Source organism: Salvia splendens, chromosome 13, assembly GCF_004379255.2.
Source record: "Salvia splendens isolate huo1 chromosome 13, SspV2, whole genome shotgun sequence".
Taxonomy (NCBI): domain Eukaryota; kingdom Viridiplantae; phylum Streptophyta; class Magnoliopsida; order Lamiales; family Lamiaceae; genus Salvia; species Salvia splendens.
In genome coordinates, this window is record NC_056044.1 from 18774898 (window position 1) to 18791049 (window position 16152).

General features: G+C 37.1%; 2 protein-coding genes and 1 long non-coding RNA gene across 7 annotated transcripts; 2 read left to right on the forward strand and 1 right to left on the reverse strand.

Moving 5' to 3' along the window:
- Positions 1–1695: 1695 nt before the first annotated feature.
- Positions 1696–4420, forward strand: LOC121759929. Of its 5 annotated transcripts, none has more exons than XR_006041799.1 (5): positions 1696–1866; positions 1959–2081; positions 2521–3106; positions 3202–3976; positions 4114–4420. It is a non-coding gene; the product is annotated as an uncharacterized LOC121759929 (long non-coding RNA). The 5 variants fall into 5 exon arrangements; XR_006041797.1 differs by having other exon boundaries at positions 1697–1866; positions 2521–3427; positions 3538–3976; XR_006041796.1 differs by having other exon boundaries at positions 2521–3976.
- Positions 4421–7116: 2696 nt separating this feature from the next.
- Positions 7117–9042, reverse strand: LOC121760640. Its single transcript, XM_042156279.1, has 4 exons — positions 8980–9042; positions 8266–8331; positions 7819–8171; positions 7117–7710 (listed from the first exon to the last, which is right to left on the reverse strand). The coding sequence occupies exons 2-4, from the start codon at positions 8318–8320 to the stop codon at positions 7117–7119; spliced, it is 1002 nt and encodes a 333-aa protein (XP_042012213.1). The 5' UTR covers positions 8321–8331; positions 8980–9042.
- A 4001-nt stretch (positions 9043–13043) lies between these two features.
- Positions 13044–15612, forward strand: LOC121762515. The gene is made up of 3 exons (XM_042158410.1): positions 13044–13291; positions 13655–13735; positions 14923–15612. The coding sequence occupies exons 1-3, from the start codon at positions 13133–13135 to the stop codon at positions 15301–15303; spliced, it is 621 nt and encodes a 206-aa protein (XP_042014344.1). The 5' UTR covers positions 13044–13132; the 3' UTR covers positions 15304–15612.
- The last annotated feature ends 540 nt before the right edge of the window (positions 15613–16152 follow it).

The window sequence follows — 16152 nt, forward strand, 5'->3', positions numbered from 1 at the left end:
GACTATGTTTTCACGACATTCCGGACTCCACATGTGAAAAAACTCACACGTTGATGGAAGAATGAATGAAACGAAGAAGAGTCCATGCATGCTTTATTTTTTCACTTCTCTGCATTCACCCATTAATAATAGTTTTGGTTGTAATGGGAAGTTGCTGTGCAAATCAACACCATTGGATTAAAAGATCTAACGACCTCCGTTTGGCATTTGTTCTACGTTTAAGAATGGTTCTATGTTTAAGAATGGTTCTATCTTGATCACAATCCATATATATATATATATATATATATATATATATATATATATATATATGGGTGTGTTAAGGTCCTTCGCAGCTTTTCATTCCAATATTCTTTTTTAATCACAGCCCTTGGATCCTTGAATTGGATGGTTGTGATGATCTGCATTATTTGACGAAAAATTTGCATTATTAGTCGGTGTGCATTATTCAACTGAAAATCTGCATTATTATACTATAATGGTGCATTATTAGTCGGTGTGCATTATTCAACTGAAAATCTGCATTATTAAATGACACGTGGCATCAATCTAACCGTCGGATGACAAAATCGTGGGGCTGAGATTAAAAAGAACAATAGAACAAAAGATAAAAAAGGAAATGAATACATCCATATATATATATATATATAATAATATTATATATATATATTAATTCGTGCGGCTAAGAATTTGGGCCACCACATGTTTGATGTTCCAAATATAAGAAGACAAAGGCATAAGGGTTAATTTCTCTCATAAAATACCTTATAATATTAAAATCCTCATGATTTCTTCGATTTACATAATATTTTCACGTACCATTTATTAAATTAGAAATGACTTTAGAAGGATTATAACGAAATCCTTATATGTTCAGACAAAGTTTTTATACAAAATGCGAAAATCTAGGTATGAACAAACAAAATCTGTATGTGTACATAAAAAGGTCAAAATATATAATTATACCAAATTTGTAGTAATAACATGTTTGATTATTATACTATGAATCTATATAAAATACTCACTCCGTATTAAAAAAAGAGAAACATTTGAAACGGCATGAGTTTTAATGCACAATTGGTAAAGTAAGTGAGAAGAATTGGTAAAGTGAGAGAGAGGAAAAGAAAAATGAGTAAAGTAAGAGAGATGAAGAAAAAAAGTAGCGAAAGTAGAGTTAGTGGATTGTGGGGTCCATGTCCTAAAATAGAAATATTCTAAAGTTTCTATTTTTAAGGAACGACCAAAAATGAAAATAGTTGCTATTTTTAAAAAACGGAGGGAGTAATCAAGCCAACATCGCCAAAAAAAAAACGATCCCAAAATAACTTGAAATTCAAACGATGGAATCAATATAAGGTTTTGTATGAGATGATTATTAATATTTCAGTGTAGTTTGAGAGTGGGGATATGAGGAATGAAGCATCTATGGAAGGCTTAATGTCGCGACCTATATAGGATTAGCTACAATTTCAGTTATACTTTCAGTTTATAGTTGTTGTGCTTTTGTGAACGATGATTTCCAGTCAGGGCTGGTTTGATACCATTCAATAACCCAGAAAAGAGCCTCATTTCTTAATTATTCGAATGTTTGATACTCATTTGATTTTTCTCAAAGCCCATTAAACTACACTCAGCTCGCAAAAAGCCCGATGAACTATAGTACTCCTCACCCGTTAACTTTTCCAAAAGAAATGGGGAAATTATATTCTGACTTCATGGTATTTGCCAGAAAAAAAAACATATTTTCAAAAAAAACCCTCGTCTTCTAACGCTATATTCTTCTCCTCCCCCACTGCTTCTGGTTCGAAAAATTGAAGCTCTTGTTTTGGATGAAAGCTACAAACGACCCTGGACAAGCAACACGAGGTTGGATTCTGTCTCAATTCATCTTTGTTGGTGGTCAATTTTTGCACGAGAGATTTGATGCGAAGCTTCTTGCCCTACTTTTTGTTTAGCAGATTTACACCATAGCACACAGATCTGAGGGGAAATCAACCCCAGTGCTAATTTTCAAGGACGAAGCTAGAAGTTGGAAGAAGTTTCTTTCTTCTTGGCCTTCTGCCACTTTCTAGGTTCCATAGGTAAAAGCTTCACTTAGTGACAATTCTTACAATTCTTCACTAGTTTACAATTGTTGTTGGCTGATATGTTGTTTTTGAAATCTTGTTGTCCAAATTCAAACTTCTATAAACACCATATTCAAAATAATAGAGCGACTTTCAAACTTCTATCTCCAGAAGAGAGTTATGTCCTTCAATTGTTTCGAATTTTTTTTTCTCATTTTTTTTTGCAAACTTCGCAATTGTTTTTTTGTTTGTTTCTCTTTTTTAGGCATAAGAAATTTCTCAAAATGGAATTGGGGATGGAATGCTGTTCTGTAATCATGAAATCAAGTGGCTGTTGTGGTTGGTTTTGGCATTAGGAAATTTGATTGCTTTTTGTTTATGTTCTGGTTATGCTTGGCAACCTTACATGATGTACCATCTTTCCCGAATATGAATGTTTCTTCCATTTTTGCAGCTGAGTTTGGAATAGCGGTCATCTGAAAAGAATTTTAGTTACTTAGAATGAGTACACAGTTCCTGCCGAATGAGGAATTATTTTTGCTAATTCAGGACATCATTCACACACACCAACAACAAACCTCTGTCATTCTCCATGAGTTTTTCCAACTGAACAATGTTGGTAGGCGGTCGAGAGCAAACAATCCACGATGTTTATTTCGTCGTTTAGCCCGCATCCCCACCCAAGTGAGGCGTTTAAATAGATTAGTAGGTGTCTCTGACCGATCTTGCTTAGATAATCTGCGTATGGATCGTAATTGTTTTGGGAGGCTTTGTATACTTTTTAGAGAACTAGCTGGGTTGGTCGATGGAGCGTTTGTTAAAGTGGAAGAACAAGTAGCAATTTTCTTATGTGTACTGGCACACCATAAAAAAACAGGATAGTTAGCTTTGAATTTTTTCGCTCCAAGCATACGGTTTCACACTATGTACATGTAGTCCTCAATGCCCTAATAAAACTTCATGCTCTGTTTGTTGTGAAGCCTACTCCAGTACCAGATGATTGTGTCGACAATAGGTGGAAATGGTTTAAGGCACATACAGTTAGGTTTTTTTCTTGAGCGAAGAATATTCTTGCACATACCCACCTTTAGAATAGCATTAATCCTTACTATGTGTTGTTTTGTTTGTCTTATAGAGTTGTTTGGGTGCTTTAGATGGCACCTACATCACTGTGCGAGTAGACATGGTTGACAAACCAAGATATCGAACTAGGAAGGGGCATATAGCGACAAACACTCTGGCTGCATGCACTAGAGACATGTGTTTTACATATGTGTTGCCTGGGTGGGAAGGGTCGGTTGGTGATGCACGAGTCCTACGGGACGCCGTGACAAGCGAATTTGGACTTAAAGTGCCTAGAGGTATCACTTCTAATTTGTTCAAAATATTTCTAGATTTCACCTGTGTTTATTACATATTTCTCCCTATGCAAGGGTATACATTCTACTGACCATTTGAAATTTACTCGTAGGTCACTATTATCTATGTGACAATGGATATGCAAATAGTGAAGGATTTTTAACACCTTATAAATGAGTTAGATACCACCTAAAAGAATGGGGTCCAAACACTGAGAGGCCCAAGAATCCTTGTGAAATATTTAACATGTGGCATACTAGTGCGAGAAATGTATTGAAAGGGCATTTGCGGTACTTAAAATGCGTTGGAGCATTCTCCGTAGCCCATCATTCTACCCGATAAAAATACAAATCAGGTTGATTATGGCTTGTTTTCTGTTACATAATTACATTCGAGGTGAGATGATTGTAGATCCAATTGAGGAGTTAGTGGATAATAATGTAGACGACATTGGATTGCAAGAAGATCATGACAATTCAGTGTATGTAGATGTTATTGAACCAACGCCTCAATGGAATGACCTACGGGATCAAATGGCTGCTGATATGTGGGTGCGTGAGGCATATATTTGAAGTGTTGATAAGCACATTCCCTGTTTTTTTACATGCACAATATATACACATTTGTTGCTCATCTCAATCTTTCAATCACTTCGTGGCTAATATATTGTATACCCTATTTGATACAGGATGAAGTCCCGCGAAGTTCATGATGACGATGATGCCCCAAAGTGCATGAGCATGGTTCTTGTTTTGCTTGGTGTTATCCTTGGAAAGATGTTGTAGACTTTGCATTTTGCCTTTTGTATTTTAGTTTCTCCTAACTTATGTACCTAAGTGATGTTGATCCACATACATTGGACCTATTGTTGACTGAATTAGGAGCTTGTTTATCATATTTATATTGCTATTAGTTTTGTTGTCATATATAAGAATACAGTGGTCATCTTGGCTTGAATTATCAGTTATGCAGCCCTTTGCATTTTGCCTTTTGGATGCTTTGTTTCTCCTAACTTATGTACCTAAGTGATGTTGATCCACATACATTACACCTATTGTTGACTGATTTAGCAGCTTGATTTATCATATTTATATATCTATTAGTTTTGTTGTCACTTAGAAGACTACAATTGTCACTTTGGCTTGAATTATCAGCTATGTAGCCTTTTGCTCATTCATGACTTGTCATTTCTTAGCACATGGAACTAATATGAGTATTGACTGTGTGGTGTCTTTTTCCTGAAATTGTGAAGCCTTATCAAGTTAAAGACTACTCTATGAATACATCCAAAGTTAGACAAGTCGTATTTCAAAAAAATTGCATTGATTCGTCAAGTCGGTCGCAACAACTTCATAGAGTTGTCTCTCAATCTGAAGTTTATCGTTGATGCCTATGTTGAATTATAAGAATATCAGTGCAACTTTACTCTACACTTATTGGGTAGTGACAATAGATTTACTTTTTACAGTGAAAAGTGAAAATTCATAGAAGCTTTATAGTTCTGGTTAGTTATGGCATATGGAAATTTGATTGCTTTTTGCAGGGATTTTATGTCATAGCATGTTGCATAGCTTTAATCCACATGTATCATGTTTGTAAACTCTCAATGTGCAGAGGTAGTCAATAAATGCAAATTCTAAGATCATGTGTTGTTTTGGGAGCTTTATTAGTAAAGTGTTTATTAACAAATTTAATAAGCTTTCATGGATCATTGTATGTTGTAGAGTATTGTAATATTTTTTAAGTAAAGGCAGTAAAGTTAAAGAAATTTTACCACTTTCATACTTGGCTTTTCTATAGCTAGGTGTCAGACAATCCTTAGACATGGATTTGAAGCAAAATATTTTCATTGTACTATACATGGATTTGAAGCAAAATATTTCTCATTGAAGTACAATATTTCTCCATGCCACAATATTTGATGTCAGACTTTTAGATAATATAAATATGGAGTAATGCTATTCAATTGTTCGTATACACTCATCCAAATTCAAAAAAATCTTAGCTCCCACCTGATATGAATCCCAACTTCAAAGCTCAACATGAGTATTTCTACCACCCATCATGAATCCCAACTTCAAAGCTCAACATGAGTATTTCTACCATGATGGGTGGACACCTGAAATGGATAGCATAATACTCAGCAGTCTTTTGAGAGAGAAGAAGGCGCATAATTTTGACGGCATCGTCATCCCGGTGGAGTTCTTGTATGAGGCTGAGGCAACTCTCGAAGAGGATATTGGTGTGCGAGTCAATAGGGATGACATCTACAATCGTTTGCTATTTCTGGAACGTCGTTATCGGTCCTTCAAAGGACTAGTCGAGCATGCAGGTACGAGGTGGGATAAACCATCGAACAAGGTCTTTGCTTCAGAGAAAACATGGGTTGCTCTTTTGAAGGTGCTATTATTAACTTTTTGAGTTTGAACCCTCTCACGGTAGAAGGTATTTTTTTCATATGTTTCTTGTTATCTCTTCATGCTTCTGAATTTCTTGGAGCATATATTGTTGATGGCGAACCCGAATACAAGCAAATGCAAATGATGTTTGGTGGTGAAGGTTTACAACTGGAAAATAATGAAGAGGTCATCACCATTTCCGAAACCACTTTGGAAGCAGAATTTGATGACACAATGCGTTCGGGAAAAACATATGTCACTGGGCAATCTTCTGCAGCAGCTGGTAAACAAAAGGGTAAGATGAATCCACGCAAACTTTTCGATGATGTCGGAAATGCCTCTGACCACGAATCTACGAATGGTAAAGGAACTATATCATCAAATGATACTTCTTGTGCTTCATCTAGCCCGAATGCATGGTGGTGGCGTCCGTACGAATGAAATTAAGTCCCAACATGCAACGTTCCACAAGTAATATTAGGATATCCATAAGTAATATTAGGATATCTATTTGGATAATAAGTCACCTGTGACATGCTATTTTCTTTTGCATTTGTCTGTAGTTTGGATTGTGTAAGATATGTACTCATGTTTGAATGTAAGATTTCTAGACTCATGAACCTCATTAAGTAGTATGTAAGCTTATTATCATTTCTGCTCTTGTAGCAACTTGAGTTGAGTTCACCTTCAGTTCCCCTTTTGTTACAAACCCATATTTTCGATGATGGTGAACAAATTTGTTATGAATCCTCCAATTCACCATTATCTATGTCCTGCCTATATCTCTCAAATCCAAAAATAAGGACACAGAATCAAGATCATGATTATCAAGTAGTATGTAAGCTTATTATCATTTCTGCTCTTGTAGCAACTTGAGTTGAGTTCACCTTCAGTTCCCCTTTTGTTACAAACCCATATTTTCGATGATGGCGAACAAATTTGTTATGAATCCTCCAATTCACCATTATCTATGTCCTGCCTATATCTCTCAAATCCAAAAATAAGGACACAGAATCAAGATCATGATTATCAAAATAATAGTAGATGCTACATGCAGATCAGATATTATCAAACGATGTTGACATTTTCTAAATTCTGTAATTACATCAACTCCAACAAAACTAGAATGCCAATGTTTTAGGCTTACACACCAAAAGCAACAATGGAGTTGGATGATTACAGATTACTAGAGTGCCAATGTTTTAGGCTTACATACCAAAAGTAAATTACCAACAAGAGTACATATTCAGGTTACACAAAAAACACAGTAGGTCATCACCTACATCCTTGCATCAGGTGTGCTTCTCCAACATACGCACCACGTACGTATGACGAAAAGCTTCCGGAAGAGACATGAACAAGTCCAAGCGCTGCACCTTCTCAAGAATTATCCTAGCGGCATCAAGCTGCTGCCCAATAGTGAGGCCTTGAATATCTCCGAGAATTGGAAAAACTTCATTCCTTGCTTTGCTAACATCAAACTCATAGCCAATCCTATTGGTCAACTTATCAAGCCTTGAGTTAATGTCTTCATTGCTTTTAGCAAGCATCTCCAGAAGGATATCAGACCTATCAACAACCTTACGCTTCTTATTCTTTTTCTGAGCTGACTGAGTTTCATTATCATTGTCACTTGCAGTTTGATCCAAGCCTTGAGGAGAGCTCTTAGTATTCTGTGGATTGGCACCAAAAGGTGCACCAGTACTTGCAACATACTCACTGTCTCTATTTTCAAGGAATGGGACACCAGTTGAACAAACTTCTTTAGACATTTCACCCAGATCCGCAGCAGTAGTGCCTACAGCACGATCTTTTCCAAATATCTCCTTCCATGCATCCCACATAGGCCATGACTTGAAACGCATGTTGCGGGCTTCCTTATCCGCCTAACACCACAGTAGTAAACAATGTAATTTGAACAAATGAGTATTAACTGCCCATGTTATAAATTCAATGAAAAAATATAGCATTCACATAACCATCACGATGCATACCTTAATGATTTGTTCCCACTGGTCGTCGTCATAGTCAATCTTGTAGTCATTATGCAGGTTGAAGCCTACACCGCTTCGTCCGAGGATTCCACAAAGAGAGTTGTAACTTTTTTTCCATTGGGAAATCTTGGATGTGATATGGGGGCTTGTCTTCAAGTCAGTACGAGGGAATTCACGCTTCAACGCCTCCATAATACGAGACAGGTAGCCGCCACGGAAACCGTTATCCGCTTTCCATCCAGTGACAATGAGGCCCTTCATGGTTGACAGCAGCACCTCCTCTTCACGAGGAGACCAACTTCTACGAGTACGATCAATCTTCATTTTGCGTGCCACCCTCCCCTTGTTTAGATCTGCATCAATTATAATCATAACACATCCAAGCCATATTCATGCTACTAACCAAATCATATCATATAGTATAAAAGAGAAGTTCAATACTCTAACCATTTTGAGTCTGATCTGGATCGTCATTGTCACGGGATAGGTAGGAGTCTTCCATGGTTAGCGTACCTATAAGAAGTGAAAATGTTGAGGGTCAAACATGGTTTTATTTTATTGCACTAAACTTTTTATTGTTATAATGTGACTCTTTGAGATGGATGAAATAATGTATACATTCTTCATAATATGACAGTAATATGATAGAATCAGAATATTTATTCATGAGATATTTGGTTTTAATTAAATCTAAAATTACATCAAAGGTAATTAGTCATTGGTTGGAAACAGAACAACTGTTGAGAGATTAATTGAGTTGGGAATAATGTCCTTTATTCTGCCTAAATTCAAGCATATTTATTTTCCCTGATATATTTTGAGAAAAATACAATATGGCAATCAAAATAAAGTTTGAAACACCATCACAACGAGAGGAGACATACAAGTCCAGTTAAATCGAACTCCATTAAGTCAGGCAGCATTCAACCAAAATATTGCAGGGTGTGTTGGCTTGACAAACTATACACAAAACCATTTCACATTTTACTCAAGTGACATCAAGCTTAGAAAACAAGTACACTGTATCGAGACTCTAAAATTTCTTCATACATCCCATTTTTTCCCTAACCAATTTGTGACTTCTAGTTTAGTCGAGTAACTTCAATATTCAAGAAAATATTCAACAAAACTTGTAGGAAGAAGAAAATCAGAGTGAAATACCAGTTGTTCAAACTCATGATTCCTCCGTCTATGTCCGCCGCTTCAGTGAAGAAGAGAAGAGGAGTGTGGGCTGCGCATAATTTGTCTGAAGCGTGATGTAGAGCCTTATTGCTGCTAGGGTTTTGAAGGGTAAATTTGGGAATATACTTCCATGAAATAATACTCCAATTGTATCAAACACATGTGTAGTTATTCTGAAATATATTCAGAGAGTATCAAACGTATGGATATAAACTTATTTTTCCTAAAATATGGATTCTATTCAAATTTATATTCTGACTTCAGCATTTCTATTATAGGCTATCAAACCAGCCCTATGTTCACAAACAACGGGTTGTGACATTTAGTCCGAGGCTTTTTGTTGAACTCTTTCAGTTTTAATCTAAATCCGTGACATTTAGTCCGAGGCTTTTTGTTGAACTCTTTCATTTTTAATCTAATTCCTTTACTTGTTACAGTTGTATTTGATCATTATTTATTAATAATTGTTGAAGAAAATAATTATCAAAAACATCACAAATATGTTTATTTCAATTTAAAAGCACTAGTAGGTTTATTTTATTTTCGTTCATAACTTTTTTTTCCGTTATATTTTATTTCTTTCATTCTATCGTACTCTCTCCGTCCTACATGAGCATGCACTCTTTACTTTTTAGTCTGTCGCACAAAAGTGTGCACTTTCTAATTTTGAATACTCTTCCTCTCTATTGAGGTTGGACCGTGGGAACCATTCCCCAATAATAATACTTTAATTACATTTTCTTTCTAACTCTCCTTCTGTTACACTCAAGATGTGCACAATCTTTCTAACTATACCCCTCTAATTTCGGCATGTCTGTGATTAAAAAGATCTATTGACTTTTTTTTCACTTTCGATATGTGGACCTACATTCCACTAACATTTTCCACTTACAATCTATTATAAAACAAATACTGCATATTCCATTAATTTTATGACTCACTTTTCTTCACAAAGTTAAATAATTTCTTAAAATTCGTATTGAATCAAAATGGTCCTTTAGGGCATCCATAATAATGTCTTCATTTTCAAGCACAATGCAAGTTTCCTCTACCACGTCAGCATTTTTTATTTCAGCCAAAACACATGTAATAAGTTAGTTCCATTGTTAGTCTTATTTCACTAATTTTTACCTTCTTAATATTTTTTTCTTGTAATTTTTGAGTTAGAAAATAATATAGATTAAAAAACACAATAATAAAAACTATATAAAATAAAAAACATAAATGAATAGTAAATAGATTAATAAAACTTAAACTAGAAAATAACACGCCTAAGTCCCAAATTGGAGTGAAGAAGTTGAATCACGTTGTAGTGCATTTGGCTCTCTTCCTCGTTTTGTGCCCCTGTCTATAGTTTCATTGTGGACTTTCATTTCGTCATCTTCGACACAAAGGCCATCTGCTTCACGTTGGGATATATGCACTCCGCTTGGCTTGGCTCGGGCGTACCGCTTGCAGAGATGCCCTTCCAATTGGCAGCTTTTTGGTCCATGGGACGATTTTCGGTTGGCATCTGTTTGCAACACTCTCCTCCACAAGGGGTTTAAGTCGAAGGAATCACCCCGTTACTGGAGTAGTTTTAGGTGACCCTTGACGAATGTCTTGAAAGCCTTGCGAGGGATATTGTTACGAACTCAATTCCCACGATGTGGGGTATATAGACTAAATGCGCTCTCTCTCCTATAAGATTAGTCTTTTGGGATGAGTTCTCCTATTTGGTCTGTATCAATTGGTGCTTTCATTGAGAGCCCAAACGGCTCGGAGTGGTGGCCGGGCAACGAACTCGCCGTGACCAACGTGGCCGTGACCAACGAGAACTCGGAGTGGTGGCCTGGCAAAGAACCAGCCGTGACCAACGTGGCCGTGACCAACGAGTACGTTGGCCCTTAAAGGAGGGTCGAATGTTACGGACTCAATTCCCATATCGGTTGTGAGAACAACTGATGTGGGGTATATAGACTAAATGAGCTCTCTCTCCTAACAGGCTAGTCTTTTGGGATGAGTTCTCCTGTTTGGTCTGTATCAATTGGTGGTTTCATTGAGAGCCCAAACGGCTCGGAGTGTCGTGACCAACGAGTGCGTTTGGGACCGCTCGGAGTGGTGATCCACGGAATGGTGGCCGGGCAAAGAATCCGACGTGACCAACGAGGCAGTGACCAACGAGAACTCGGAGTGGTGGCCCACGGAGTGGTGGCCTGGCAAAGAACCACTTGTGACCAACGTAGCCGTGACCAACGAGGACGTTGGCCCTTAAAGGAGGGTCGAATGTTACGGACTCAATTCCCACGATGTGTGGTATATAGGCTAAATGGGCTCTCTCTCCTAACAGGCTAGTCTTTTGGGATGAGTTCTCTTATTTGGTCAGTATCAGATATCGTCCAAATTTTGTCCGCTGCCTATGTCTTTTGAACGTTGTAGTAGATGGTGGCAAATTTGGACATCTCTACTTGAACCTGGCCCAATGCTGGCAGAGGTGATCTCATTCGCGAGGTCATGCACATTTGGGCTTGATCTTGTTGAATGTCTGACAAATCCGCATCCAGAATTTGTTGACCTCCTGCCACCAAATCCTCACACACGTTAATGTAACACTTAGCCACCACGATCGTCTCCTCAATTATGAACTTCTTCCCCCATCCATGGCATACTTTTTCTTTGGCTTTTCCTTTCCCCTTAACTCACGAACCAGAACCGACCTTCGAAGGGGATGCTAGCGCTATATCGGTTGATGACTCCATGTCCGAATCTCATAGTTATCGTGTTGACTGGAAAATTGTCAACTGTGTTGCTTCCGAAGCTGTGTGTTCTGGGTATCGGTTGCACTGTCGATTGGTATCCCTCTCCTTGATCAACGAGTTGCAATCATTGGGATTCCATCTCGCTTATTGACAAAAAATGTAGAAGGTTAGCTGCCAAAGTCATACTCTCATTTGCGTACCATCGATATACATCGAGGGATCACCAGGATACATTATACTCTCTTCATCCGCCATTAATTGACACAAGTTAACTCGGCTTGGGTTTTAAGAAATATAAATGAAAGTGGGTGAAAAAAGTTGGTGAAATGTGAGTCATAATTTTATATACTCCACCCGCCTCATAAAAATATAGGCATTTGGGACGATACAAGTCTTAATGCATAATAATTTGTAAAGTAGGAGAAAGATATAAAAAATAGTTATTGGGGTATGTTAGTGGTGAATGAGACCATCTAATTAGAGAGGAAGAAATTATCAAAAATAGAAGTGGACTACTTTTATGAGAATGACCAAATTGGAAAGAATTATTTTTATGGGACGAATGAAGTATTGGTTTTATAATCCCTTCGTCCTATTATAGATGTCGCACATTTCTTTAGTTGGTCCCATAAAAGATGTCATATCTTCTTTTTTAGAAAAACAACTCTCTCTCACATCAATATAAATATACTATCTTCTTCCTCCACTTAACACACAAAATAACATCTTATAAAATCTCGTGTCATTACTCAAGTATGTCATCTATTATGGGATGAAGGGAGTAATAAATTGTGAGTGAAATGATGAGTTAATAGAATGTAGGTCCATTATCGAAAATAGCAAAAAGTAAGTGTGAGAAACATTGACCGATGAGCCGAAAGGAAACTGGTGACAAGTACTGGCGGACAAAATGAAAGGATGGTGAAATGAGGCGTGAAATGGTGGTATTTATAGATAAAAAGTTAAAAAAAATTAATTATAATTTAAATAATAAAAATTACAAATCCGACAAGCGACGCAACGGGGAGGCTTGCAATAAGACCGTAAAACCACCCGCAAAACCCTAGCAGACTGCCACGACTTCAACTATTTTTCCGGCGGCATGCAATAAGGCCGCGAGCCTGTAGCGGTCTCAAAATGCGGCCTTATTGAGGAATATCATGGGCGGAGGGAGTAGTATTTTAGTGAACTTAATTAAATTATTTAGACTAGAAAAATTAATTGAAAAAAATGCCAGCTGTGAATCCACGTGGGCCATGAAAAGTTCCACGGCCGTGTCTCCAACCTCTCTATCTATCTCCTCTGTATAATTGTTTTCTTTGTCATCGTAATTTCTCCTCTTTTCTGTATATCCAACTAGGGTTTTTGTTCCTAATTTAAATTCCCCCAAATTAATGGCCAAGAAGAGGAAATCCGAAGCCACGCGCCTCGATGAGGTCGATCGAGGGATGTACACCACTTTCTGCAGCGCGGCCAACTCCCTCTCCCACCTCTACACGCACGCGATGCACCAGCAGCGCCTCTCCTTCCAAGCGGGTGAACGCCACTCGATGGTCTCTGCGCTATATTTTGATGCTACTCTCCGTATTCTGTTTTCATATGCATGATTTTATGCAAATTGAGAGTTATACCGCCTCGATAATGCACAGGCTGTGTCATTTACAATTTTGGGCTGATGAATCCGTGTGAATTTTGTTAAGAAAAATTGCTGGTACGCCTTAGATGTATGTGAATTTGATCAAGGGGTTCTGATTTTACTTTTTTGAGGGTTTGGGGGGATTGCCCCAAATGTGATTGGTCTTTAGGTTTATTGATTATCGTAGTAGTAATTGAGCACTGATAATAATAGGTTTTCTGCTTTAAAAGTTTATATACTTGTTGGAATGCTCATTATTTCTTGTTCTTTACCGATGTAGGATAAGCTTTACAATTGGATATTAAGACAGCAAGAGCACGGAATTAGAGTAACGAGTGGCGACATACTCGCATATCTGCAGGTTTATTCTTCATCTCAATAAATTGCTAAATGTGTTCAACACTAGTTAATTAGTACTAGTGTAGTACTTTATTCATCAATTCTTGGTGCTTATGGAATATTTTCTTTGTGTTCTTCACACATTGATATGTGGCTTGGGATTGCTATCAATATTTATCTCTGTGTTACTTTTTCTTTACTTCCATTCTTAATTAGAATTTTATAGTGTATCTAAATTCAGTTATATGAGGTGTAATTGTGTCTTTGTTGTTGAATTCTGGCACAACAAAGCTGGATAAATGTAGAATGTGATTATGAAAGTAGTCTCTTACTCAGCAATCAGCATTGGATCTGGATGGTTTTCATACTATTTTAGTTCAAAGCCTGTGAGCTTGCGGATTACTTTAAATTCAATTAGAATTTAGAAACACGTGCATATGTAAATACATTGTTTTTTATCTTTTCTTTTTCACTTTGCTAATTCTTATGTTTGAAGCAATTCAATACGATGTGAGAGATATAAATTTTCAAACATTATATCATAATTTGATCTTCATGTGTTTTGAGTTTTGTCTAAGGACTATGGGTGGTCGTTTCTGAAGTATTGAAGTTTCTCATGATATTTGTTGCTACTGAGACGCAGTCTACTGTCAACCATTTTCTTCTGTGTTGGTGTATACTTTTAATTGGTAGTCTAAATAAAAAAAACATTTGTTTTCAATTGTGGTGGTACTGGTCTGTTGTATGGTACAGAGAGTAACTTTTAACGCATACAGATCTGTACTATGTTGATGGGCGTATTTACTCGATATGCATTGTTTATTTGTCACATGTGAGTATGTCTATGGTAAAGATTGCAAAACAAATTCAGATGCTGTTCTTTTGGCTAACAGTCAATAGTGTTGTACATCTGTCATGGTTCATAGTTGGCTCTGGTCGATCATTTTCTTTCACAGATTCATGGTTGAAATAAATATGATTGTGGCATGAATGACCGCATGAAAGAAGGCTCTGACCTCACTGATCTTACCATGAAGTCTTATTGCTGGTAGATGGCTCAGAGTTTATTTAATTTCCATTGAACCACATGAAGCTTTGATTCCTTCTTTTCTATGTTCTCTGCAATTTCTGTATTGGCCAAAGTTCTAATATGGCAAATTAGGATGGACTAACATTGTGATGCTGTTCTATTATTTTCAACATATGCAGAACGAACTTGATTATGGAACAGAAGAACCTCCCCCATCCCCAAGGCTCCCCCTGCAGCAACCACAGACTAATAATTTAATGCAGTTACCTCAAACAGGACTTCCCGTATCTTCTAATTCATTTGGTCCTGCAACTGTTGGACAAGGACTTCGCGTAGGAAATTCAGATCAAAGTAAGAATTCTGTGTTTTCAAATGCTCTCTCTAGTCCAGTGCGTCGGACTCTCCAGCACTATCACTTATCACAGGGAGGTTTCTCCTCGAACAATGCCATACGGAATAATGAGAACAGCACCAATCAAAACAGAGACACCAACCCTAGTTCCAATGACACATCGATGGATATGCATTCCGACAGTCCAGGTCATGACTCTCCCTACTGAAGAAGTCAAATGTATGTTATGCAGTCGGAGAATCCCTTCTGGTGATGAGAAAGCGATGGAATTATGGTGTTGGTGGTGGTGGTGACGACGGTGGTGGTACTGAAAGAAGCAAATTGAGAAGGGGAAAGTGTAAAAGAAGCAAATTGGAAGTGCATACTGCATAGGTCCCAGTTGAAAAGGATGATGATTCTCCTCATGTTTATGTTTGTCTAGTATTGTCCTGATGATTCTCAGTTTCTTGCGTTTTTGAAACATCGAATGTGTCGAAATATCTTATATATAGATATATTCATTTAGATTTTCTTCTCATAGATTGGATGCAACAAGCAAGCATGTGTTTACTGATTTTGGGCTTACTGAATCTTTGCTGTTTAGCCTTTAGGTAATGAGAATTCTATACATGATTACATTTGAAGTTAAATTTAATCGACATTGAATTGATGTGCTTGATCTGATATGGATTGTTTGTTTAAAGTTTGCTGGAACACGTTTTTGACATATTGTGAGTTTGATAAAATTCAAAGTCTTATCTATGAATTTAGCTAAACAACTTATGTTGAAGTAACATGAGAAACTAAAAAAAATTACTCTCCCCGTCCCTCAAAGTTTGTCCCATTATATCACTTTCGTGCGTCTCATAAAATTTGTCTCATTTGGAATCTTACTAAAAATAGACATTAAATACACCATCAATCTCCTCAATATGGAACCCTTGTTCCACTACATACCTCCATTTAATACAAAGTCAAACAATTTCTTAAAACCCGCGCCGGATCAAATTGGGACAAACTTTGGGAGATGAAGGAAGTATAAAATAATACTCTTTCGGTTCTACAATAGGAGTTCGGT